At 55.7% G+C, this 10,201-nt stretch overlaps 1 protein-coding gene across 1 annotated transcript; it reads left to right on the forward strand.

Annotated features, from left to right (window-relative positions):
* Nucleotides 1-64: 64 nt before the first annotated feature.
* On the forward strand, nucleotides 65-10,095 carry TMC4 (transmembrane channel like 4). The gene is made up of 15 exons (XM_012770819.3): nucleotides 65-196; nucleotides 713-926; nucleotides 2,484-2,629; nucleotides 2,828-3,060; nucleotides 3,203-3,324; nucleotides 6,047-6,194; nucleotides 6,803-6,970; nucleotides 7,163-7,326; nucleotides 7,596-7,722; nucleotides 8,015-8,112; nucleotides 8,476-8,659; nucleotides 8,966-9,096; nucleotides 9,194-9,349; nucleotides 9,671-9,749; nucleotides 9,849-10,095. The coding sequence occupies exons 1-15, from the start codon at nucleotides 124-126 to the stop codon at nucleotides 9,915-9,917; spliced, it is 2,112 nt and encodes a 703-aa protein (XP_012626273.1). The 5' UTR covers nucleotides 65-123; the 3' UTR covers nucleotides 9,918-10,095.
* The last annotated feature ends 106 nt before the right edge of the window (nucleotides 10,096-10,201 follow it).

Raw genomic sequence — 10,201 nt, forward strand, 5'->3', positions numbered from 1 at the left:
GGACGTGTACCTTATTCTCTCCAGGCCACCTGGTGGCCAGGTACAGACCTGCCCCAGGCCCCTCCCTTACCTGGGGCAGGCCCTGCCCAGGCGGCCATCAGAGACAGAGCCGCGCCTGGGGCCATGGAAGAAAGCCAGACCTGGGAAGCCTGGGACTCCTCTGGGGGGTGGCCAGCCCCCCGGGAGGCCAGAGGAGGTGGGGGAACAGGGAAGTTCAGACCCAGCCAACCTTCAGGCTGCGTGGAAGCCCTGGGGAGGAGAGGGGAGGCCTGGACGCCCAGCTCTGAGGGCTGAAGGGGGCAGGGTTTTGTTGCTGAGTTTACGGAAAAGGGAACTAGGAGCCGGGACTCTGGGTCTGAGGAGGAGCATGGAGAACCAGACTCTAGCCTGAGAGGAGAGGCCTGGGGGCTAGGCCCTGGGTGTCTCAGGAATGGGAGGGGCTGGGTTCCCAAACTCCTCAATAAGAGAGAAAAGGAAGTTAAATCCTAGACTTTTCCGCCCTGGTGTAGGAGGGCCCTCGAAGGTCCACACTTGGGTCCTTGGGGAGGGGGTCTAGGGGTCTGGACTCCTGGGTCCAGGGGAAGTAGAGGCTGGGAATTCTTAACTCCTGGGCCTGATAGAAGAGGAGCAGGGGGCCCAGACGCCTGCTTTGAGGTAGGAAGGCCTGGGGGCTGGACTCCTGGGTGTTCCCAGCCCTCTGCCTTCCTGCCAGGCCCATCGCTGTCCTCCGTTCTCAACGAGCTCCCCAGTGCAGCTACCCTTCGGTACCGAGGCCCCGGGGTGCTGCCTTGGGGGGTGCTGGAGGAGGAGGAGGAGGATGGAGGAAGGAGCATGCAGGCCTTCACAGAAGCCGCCCAAAAGGAGCTGCAAGAACCTCACTCTTCCCGGGAACTGCCCTGGCCCATGCAGGCCAGACGGGCACACAGGTGAGGACCCAACCGCCCTCTGGCCCTCGCTACCCTGAGCCGTGGGCCATCTCTCCCAGGCCTCGCGCCCTGGTCTGCTTCTCCCTCTGTCCCCTCTCAGAGCTGCCTCTCTTGGTTTCTTTTTTCCTCTGTTGCTTGTCCCTACATCTCTCCCTTCAAGTGAGTCTTGTCTTTCTGTGGCTCTGGGACTCTCTCCTCTCCCTCCAAGCCTGTCTCTGCCTCTCACTGTTTCCAAGTGTGTTTGAAATCTGTTATTATTTCCTTTCTGCTTTGCCTTTATCTCTGCTTCCTCCTCTTCAAACCTGTCTCTCTTTTACTTCTTTCTTTCCTCTCCCCTTCCTCATACTTTGTAGGCCCAGTGAAGAATGAAAGTGCGGGTGCCCTCCTTCAGAACTGATTATGCATTTGAAGATGGCAACAGCAGAGCCTTAATCCCAGCGCCAGGCCCTTCTGAGAGTGAGGCCCTGGGTGGCGGCTCTGGCAGTCCCTGAATCTGGCCCCGGGCTTCCTTCCTTTCTCCCTCCTTCCCTCGATTTCTTTTTCCGCTTTTTCTTTTTTACTTTGTCAGGATATTTGCCTATAGAAAGTGCATAAAACACTACGTACAGATTAAAAAAAAGAATACAATCTGGCCAGGCGAGGTGGCTCACGCCTGTAATCCTAGCACTCTGGGAGGCCGAGGTGGGTGGATTGCTCGAGGTCAGGAGTTCGAAACCAGCCTGAAGAAGAGTGAGACCCCGTCTCTACTATAAATAGAAAGAAATTAATTGGCCAACTAATATATATAGAAAAAATTAGCCGGGCATGGTGGTGCATGCCTGTAGTCCCAGCTACTCGGGACAGGAGGATAGCTTGAATCCAGGAGATTGAGGTTGCTGTGAGCTAGGCTGACGCCAGGGCACTCACTCTAGCCTGGGCAACAAAGCAAGACTCTGTCTCAAAAAAAAAAAAAGCAACAACAAATTTTAAAACGATACAGCATAACAGCCATTTGCATATCATTTACATTTCATATAATCATGTGTATAGATTATATGCAAATACTCGGCCATTTTATATAAGGGATTTGGGCATCCACGGATTTTAGTATCCGCAGGGAGTCCTGGAACCAATGCCCCACAGATATCAAGGATATTTATAGAGTGAGAGCCCAGGTAAACTGCAGCCAGGACAAGCAAGGGACACAGCGAGGCAGCACCCCACCTGCCCCTCCTCTGAGGTCCCCTTTCTCCCTCAAAGGTAGCCCCTTTGCTGAATGTGAGATTGCTTCCTAGCTTTTCTGATAGCATTGCCACCTGTGTGTGCATTCCTCAAGAGCAATGTGTCACTGTGCTTGTTCTGGAATTGGTGTAAATAGAATCATGCAGTCTTTATTCTTTTGTGTCCTGCGTAGCATTAGGTTTATTTCTGTTTTATTGCTACAGAGTATTCTATGTTATGAATAGACCAGTTTATTTCTCATTCTGCGGTTGAGTTGTTTCTCCATTTGGGTGGTTCCCAGCTTGGGGCTGCTAAGCCCTTCATTTTGTCTCTGACTCTGTCTCCCCCACCCCCCAGGCAGCGCCACGCCAGGGACCAAGTGGCCTATGGCTCGGGATCTAGAGCAGCCCAATGGGCCCAGGTGCTTCAGAGATCCAAGGAGAAGATGAGGGGAGGCCTGCGCACCCTGCAGCCCTGGGGATGGACCCTGAAGAAGATCGGGGGTGCGGTGGGGTTGGGGCCCGTGCCTTGGGGTGGGCCTGAGAGGGAGGAGGGTTTGGGGGTCTGACTCCTAGGTCTGAGGAGGGGCTGGGGGTCAGGACCCCTGGGTCTGTGGTCAGGAGTCCCCCGGCCGGGGAGGGCGGGGCTGGGGGCCACACTCGGGAAGGAGCCGAGGCCTCTCTCTCTGCTGCCCCCTGCAGGCCAGTTTGGCGCCGGCACCGAGTCCTACTTCTCCCTGCTGCGCTTCCTGCTCCTTCTCAACGTGCTGGCTTCTGTGCTTACGGCCTGCATGATGCTGCTGCCCACCTGGTTGGAAGGGGCTCCCCCAGGCCCTCCCGATCCTGGAACCTCTTCGCCCTGCGGCTCCTATAACCCCTACCAACAGGGCCTGGTCACCTTCCCCACCCAGCTCTTCAACTTGCTCTCGGGAGAAGTAGGTCTCTGGTTCCCCGGGAGATCCCCGTCCCCCCACACCCCGCCCCCGACTTTGCGCCCTGCTGCCCTTACTGACCTGCACCTGAACCCGGCCTCCTGCCAGGGCCACGGTGACCCCTGCTCCGCCTTTCCTTCCTCAGGGTTACTTAGAATGGTCCCCTCTCTTCTATGGCTTCTACCCGCCCCGCCCACGCCTGGCAGTCACCTACCTGTGCTCAGTCTTTGCCAGTGGTCTCATCTCCCTCCTGCTCATCCTGCATCGGTCAGTGACACCCCACACCCCCGACCCCCTGGATGGGGTGGGGGTGGAGAGAGTGGTAGTGGTAGAAGCCCCTTCCCCGAGAATCTTGAGTCTTGCTCTATGGCCCTTTCCTCCGTTTGAATTGAAATCCATTTTTAAAATCCTTGCTGAAGGCCAGGGATACAAGACGGGAAGTTTTTCTCACTCCTGTAGCTTAGAGTCTAGCGGGAAACGTAAGATATTAAGCAAGCACGCATGCATGCACATTCGTTGCACGTTTTCTTTCTGATGGGGAGAAAGTGCTACATAGGAAACAAATAGGGCTGATTCTTTCATTCATGTGACATAATTATTGAGCACCTACTGTGTGCTGGGCATTGTTCTAAGCAGTTGGGATAAGGCAGTGGGCAAAACAGATGGGAAAAACAGACAACAAAACAGAATCTTGTCTCGGTGGTGCTTGCAGGCGATAATTCTAAGCTGCTGGGGGCTTAGGGGCTCTGGGTGAGGGAGGCTGGCAGAGATGCCTGGGGCAGGCTGCTCTATTAACAGGTGGTCCAGGAAGCTCACTGAGAACATGATATTTAAGCAAAGACATTGGGAAGGTGAGAAGTTCAGCCAAGCAAATACCTGGGAAAAGCTCATTCCCCAGAGTACTGGGGTACCCATTGGAGGAGGCAGAGGGTACAGCCAGAGCAAAGCAGGAGCAAGCCTGGTGTGTTTGAGGGAGCATAAGAAAGCTTGTGGGGATGGAGTGGAGGGGGAAAGGAGAGGGAGAGAGCAGTAGGAAATGGAAAATGGGGCCACATCATGTAAGGCCTTGTCAGCCAATGTAAAGAATTTGGCTTCGGCCGGGCGCTGTGGCTCACGCCTGTAATCCTAGCTCTTGGGAGGCCGAGGCGGGCGGATTGCTCAAGGTCAGGAGTTCGAAACCAGCCTGAGCAAGAGCAAGACCCCGTCTCTACTATAAATAGAAAGAAATTAATTGGCCAACTGATATATATATAAAAAAAAATTAGCCGGGCATGGTGGCGCATGCCTGTAGTCCCAGCTACCCGGGAGGCTGAGGCAGAAGGATCACTCGAGCCCAGGAGTTTGAGGTTGCTGTGAGCTAGGCTGACGCCAGGGCACTCACTCTAGCCTGGGCAACAAAGCGAGACTCTGTCTCAAAAAAAAAAAAAAAAGAATTTGGCTTCTTTCTGAGATGGGAGCCATTGCAGGTTCTTGAACAAAAGATCACCCTGACCTGATTTAGGTTATAAAAGGATCCCTCTATGGGTTTGAGGAAGAGAGAAGGGGAGGGAAAAGAGATAGTGAAGAAGAGGAGGGAGAGAAGAAACGAGAGGGAGGGAGGAAATGAATCGAAGGCATGAGCAAGGCAGTAGCAGGTAGAATAGTTAGGAGGCTATTGCAGTAATTCAGGTGAGAGACTACGGTGGTTTGGACTGGGTGATAGAATCAAACAGGGAACAAGTGGTCAATTTTGGATTTAGTTTTAATTTTAAAAAGTGTCACACACATCCAGAAGAAGTATACAAATAAAAGGGTAGAGCTTGGTACATTCACACCCATATCAAGAATTAGAACACTACTACTACTCTCTCTCCCTCTCTCTCAAAGCTTACAAATGCAGGTGTTGGGCTGGATTAGCGCCATGTGCTATAGTTTGCCAACCCCTGTGATATGGAATAATGAGTGGGGACCTTCATTAGATGGAGTAGTCAGTGAAGGCCCCTCTGAGTAGGGAACCTATAGATGGAGACCAGAAAGATGAGAAGGAGCCAGGCAGTTGAACAGCCAGGACACCAGTATTCCAGGCAGAGGGAACCGCAAGTGGCCCTGTGGTGGAAAAGAGGTTTGGGGTGTTCTGAGAAATAAAAGGCCAGTATGAGTAGAAGGGGCATGATTTGAGCTTCAAGGAGTAGGCAGGCCCTGGCTGGTTATGCCAGCAAGAAGCGTAGACTTTAAGAGCAGGGAGAAGCTGTAGAATAGACTTTAAACAGGAGCATACCATGTTATCTGCACCACAAGGCCACAAGGCGGCCCCATTGGCTCAAGAACAGAGAATAGACTCTAAGAGGGCACAGGAAGTAAGTAAGGAGACACAGGAGTCTTCTGTAGTTATTGTCTTGAGCAATGATGGGGACTTAGGGCCAGGGTGGTGAGGGTGGACATGGTCTCTTTGTCCAGTTCTTACTGTTTCTGCCCCTTTCTCTGGTCCTGTGTCCCTTCCCTGGGTTTTTGCCCCCCTCTTTGGGTCTCTGTCTCCTTCCTGGGTCTCTGTCCTCCTCTTTCTGGGTCTTTCTCCCTTGACCACCTTCTCTGAATATCTGTCCTTCACTCTGACTCTTTGACCCCCCCCCTTCTAGAATTATTTTCTCCTTTCTCACTGAGCCTTTGTCTCTCCTTCTCTGAATCTCCTTTTGGGGTCTCTGTGTCTCCCCAGGGCCTTGTCCCTGTCACTCTGGGTTCCTACCCCCTTCTCTCTGGAGCTCTGTCCCCACCTCCTAGGTTTCTGTTTGGGACATCCGCTCTATCCGTCTGTCTGTGAATCTCTCCTGGCCTTTGCCCCCAATGACTGTGCGTCACCGCCTCTTTGAATCCTCCATCAGGTGGCGGCTCACCAAATGCCAAAAGTCTTAGGGCTCATTTTCCTCCTGTGTCCATAAGAGGGGTGTCTCCCGCCTCCCCGCTCATGGCTGTCCTTCCGTACACCCAGTCTCCCGGGTCTCCCCTCTCTCAGCTCAGTGTCCGGGCTGAAGCAGACACTGTTGGCCGAGTCGGGGGCTCTGACCAGCTACAGCCACCGGGTGTTCTCAGCCTGGGACTTTGGCCTCTGCGGGGACAACCACGTGCGACTGCGCCAGCGCATCCTCCTGTATGAGCTGCAGGTCCGCTTGTGGGGCGGGGGCTACAGCTGGACAGGGGCCAGACAGGACCAGGCTGGGATACCACACAGGGCCTGGCTCAGCGGCCGGGATTCGGGACAGACGCTGGGCGGAGCTTCCTCCTAGGGGAGGCGGATGTTGGGGAATGGGAGGGTCGAGAAGAGGCCGTAATAGGGATGCCTGGGGTCCAAGGACGCAGGAAAAAGTAAGCAGCAAGAAAGGGGCGGGGCCTAAGGCACCTTAGTTCAAAGTTAAGCGGTGGGCGTGGCCACAAAGGAGCGGGACTTGGTGTAGCCCAGCTGGAACTCCAGGCCTCGCGCCAAGTAGAGCTGGGTCAAGGGACCTGGCTGGAAAGGGGCGGGTCTTGGAATGCTGGGCGGAGCCACGGAGGTGGAGTGCTGGAATTGGCCGGGGAGGGGGTGGGGCTTGTAGCCGTGGGCGTGGCGGCAAGGGGGCCGGGTCTCTCCAGGGCCCTGCAGAGCGTGGAACAGGCACTGCAGAGGTCGTTAGCGGGTGGAGCGAGTGCTACGTCGGTTTAAGTTGAGGAGGAGCTCTGGAGGGGCCCGGGCCTCGAGGAATGGAGCCCCAGTGGACATCTCTCCCCGCTTCAGGTGGAGCTGGAGGAAGCAGTGGTGCGGCGCCGGGCTGCGGGGCGGACGCTGGCCCAGCACGTCAGGGTTTGGTTGGTGCGGGTGCTGGTCAACCTGCTGGTGGTCGCGCTCCTGGGGGCAGCCTTCTATGGCATCTACTGGGCCACGGGGTACACCGTGGAGCTGCAGGTGCGGAGGGTCTTGGGAGAGGAGGGTCTGGGGGCCTTGGAAACTACATTTCCAAGGGGGGAGGGAGGAGATGGAAGTCTAGGATTCCTAGGATGCCAGAGAGGAAGTGTGGGAAGTATGTTAGACTCCGGACTTCGGGCTCCTGCCTCCAGGATCCCAGAGCCTCTTCTCTTGGTTCATCCTCCCTCCCAGGGGACGCCCTTTGTCCAGCAGATGCCACTGTTACAGCTGGTGATGAATTACCTTCCGTCCATCTTCATCTCCGGGGTCAACTTCGTGCTGCCGCCCGTGTTCGCCCTCATTGCCCCACTGGAGGGCTACACTCGGAGCCGCCAGATCGTTTTTATCCTGCTCAGGTTCCAGCCTCACGGGGTGGGCTGGGGTTGATGCGGGGTGGGGAGGGAGGAGTCGCCCCAGGAACGTTGGTTCTGGTAAATAAGACGTGGAAATCCCGCGGAAATGGGACCTAGGAAGATCTGGATTCAAATCCTGACTCTGTCACTGAGCCTCAGTTTCTTCGTCTGTGAAATGTGCAGAATCGTGAGTGCGTTCCACTGAGGAGGGAACTGACAAGTGGTGGGTACTGGTCAGTGCTGATTCTCTTCCCTCGCCTTCCCCTTGCCAGGACTGTGTTTCTCCGCCTCGCCTCCCTGGTGGTCCTGCTCTTCTCTCTCTGGAATCAGATCACTTGTGGGGGCGACGCGGAGGCTGAGGAGTGCAAAACTTGTGGCTACAATTACAAAGAGCTTCCGGTGAGTGGGAGGGGATGGAACTCCGAGTTCTTAGGTGGGACGATATGGGGCTCCAAATCCTGTGTCTCTGATGGGAAGATGTGCCTGTGTGGGTCCAGACGCCTGGTTTAGGAGGAAGGAGGAGCTAGGAGTGTTGGAATACTCTCCTAGAGGTATGAATGCTTGAAAAAACAAGGGCCCTCAGAAGAAGTGTTGATGGAATTCCATAGGCTTGTGAATTGGAGACTCGGACGCTTGAACCTCCAGGTTCCTGGGTCCTGAGGTCTTTCTAACCTTCTTCTTCCTTCTTCAGTGCTGGGAGACTCGGCTTGGCCAGGAGATGTACAAGCTTCTGCTTTTTGATCTGCTGACTAGCTTGGCAGTCATGTTACTTATCCAGTTTCCTCGAAAGTGAGAGCCCCGCCCCTCGACGTGGCCCCGCCCCTCCTGGAACAGGCCCCACCCTTCCAGCCATTCTCTTCCTTTTACCCCGACCCTTTTTGCTACTGCAGCCCCTGATTGCTCCCTTTCCTTGCCCTAAGTCTGCGGACTCCGCCTCCAACCCGTTTTAGGTGGTTACTTCCCTCTGACCCCTCCCCTGCCGCAGGCATCCTCCAGTTCTCAGGCCCCGCTCTCTGGACGCACCCCCTCCACCTCCACGTGGAATCTTGAAAGCCCCGCCCCGTCTCAGATAGTCTCCCTTCCGATTGGTGGGCGGGACAAGGCGGGGAAACTGCCGGCTCGCCCCTGACTCGGCCCGGCTCCGCCCTTCAGGCTTCTGTGTGGTCTCTGTCCTGGGGCGCTGGGTCGTCTGGCGGGGACCCTGGAGTTCCAGGTACCCGACGAGGTGCTGGGGCTCATCTACTCACAGACAGTGGTCTGGGTGGGCAGTTTCTTCTGCCCTTTACTGCCCCTGCTCAACACAGCCAAGTTCCTGCTGCTTTTCTTCTTGAAGAAGGTGAGGGATAGGGAGGACCCTTGGTCTGAAGCAGGAGGTACTGGGGACTGGACTCCTAGATCGTGGGGAAGGAGGATGCTGGGGGCCCAGACTGCTAGGTCCTAAGAAAGGAGGGGACTGGAGGTCAGACTTCTGAATCTGGGAGAAGGGTTCTAGGTTATCTCAACTTTTAGATCTGAGGGATGGGGGACTTAGTAGTCTCCTGGGTCCTGAATGAGGAGGGGGCCCAGACTCCTGGATCGGGAAAAAGGAGAGGCTCAGATTCTTTTGTCTCAGTTCCCCTTTTTCCTTGCCTTCCCCCACCAGCTCACCCTCTTCTCCATCTGCTCCCCGGCCTCCCGCACCTTCCGGGCCTCCACAGTGAATTTCTTTTTCCCCTTGGTCCTTCTTTTGGGTCTGGCCGTCTCTGCGGTTCCCGTGCTTTATAGCATCTTCCTGTAAGTGTGAGCGGCTCCTGCCTCTCTCCCTCCCTCTGCCCTCCTTCGGTGTTAAGATTCCTGGCCTTCCTTGAGCTCAGCCTGTCTCTGACTTCAGGATCCCACCTTCTAAGCCGTGTGGTCCATTCCGGGGACAGCCATCCATCTGGGCCCAGATCCCAGAGTCTATTTCCAGCCTCCCTCAGACCGTCCAGAACTTTCTCTTCTTCCTGGGAACCCAGGCTTTTGCTGTGCCTCTTCTGCTGATCTCCAGGTGAGGTAGCCCAAACTTCCGGTGTGAGTTTTAATGTATGTGACCTGGGGTCCCCACCACCTGTGTCCAAGCGAGGAGGGGACTTGGGGCCTGATCTCCTGGGTCTCAGAGAGGAGGACGGCTGGGGCTCTGGAGTGCTAGGTCCAAAGGAGGAAGAGGGCGGGAATTAGGACTCCTGAATCTGAAGGAGGGAGGAGTGTGCTGGGGTACTGAACTCCTTGAGTCTGAAGGAGGGGTCTTAGGGGTCCTGGTTTCTAAGGAGCCATACCTTGAAGATAACTGAAGAGTATTTCAGAGTTGCCTCCATTCCTTCTCCTCTAGCATCCTGATGGCGTACACTGTGGCTCTGGCCAACTCCTATGGACGCCTCATTTCTGAGCTCAGACGTCAGATAGAGACGGTGAGCCAGGCCGGGTCCCTGAAAAGAGTCCCGGTGGAGGTGGAAAGGGGCACGGGGGGAAGAGAAGGTCTTTCTCACCTCCACCTCTCTTTACCTCAGGAGGCACAGAATAAAGTTTTCCTGGCACAGCGTGCTGTGGCGCTGAGCTCGACCAACGGGGCTCTTTGACCTCCCCAGCCTGGCTCAGGATCGCGTTCCACTTTCAGACCCCAGACCTGCCTCCAGACCCTTTGTAACCCTCGGTTACTTCATGCGTAAACTAGAATTGGAGAAGGCCCCTCGCCGCCCAGTCCCCGACTCTAGTGAACCCCTTTCTTGTATCAATAAACACAGCCGAGGTCGCCGAGCGCTCTTTGAAATCTGCGTCCTGAAGGCGGGGGCAGGGCGTCAGCAGGGCACGAGCCAGTCAAACGCGTCCGCAAGTGCGTCGGCACGGAGCTGGAGCGCGCTTC

The sequence above is a fragment of the Microcebus murinus genome, chromosome 32 (assembly GCF_040939455.1).
Source record: "Microcebus murinus isolate Inina chromosome 32, M.murinus_Inina_mat1.0, whole genome shotgun sequence".
NCBI classification, from domain to species: Eukaryota; Metazoa; Chordata; class Mammalia; order Primates; family Cheirogaleidae; genus Microcebus; species Microcebus murinus.

Excerpts from the sequence above, each read along its gene's own strand:
- TMC4 (XM_012770819.3), top strand. The coding sequence starts at position 124 with ATGGAAGAAAGCCAGACCTGGGAAGCCTGGGACTCCTCTGGGGGGTGG. Across the intron at positions 197-712 it reads CCCCCGGGAGGCCAGAGGAG|GCCCATCGCTGTCCTCCGTT; the intron begins GTGGGGGAACAG and ends CCTTCCTGCCAG. Across the intron at positions 2,630-2,827 it reads GACCCTGAAGAAGATCGGGG|GCCAGTTTGGCGCCGGCACC; the intron begins GTGCGGTGGGGT and ends TGCCCCCTGCAG.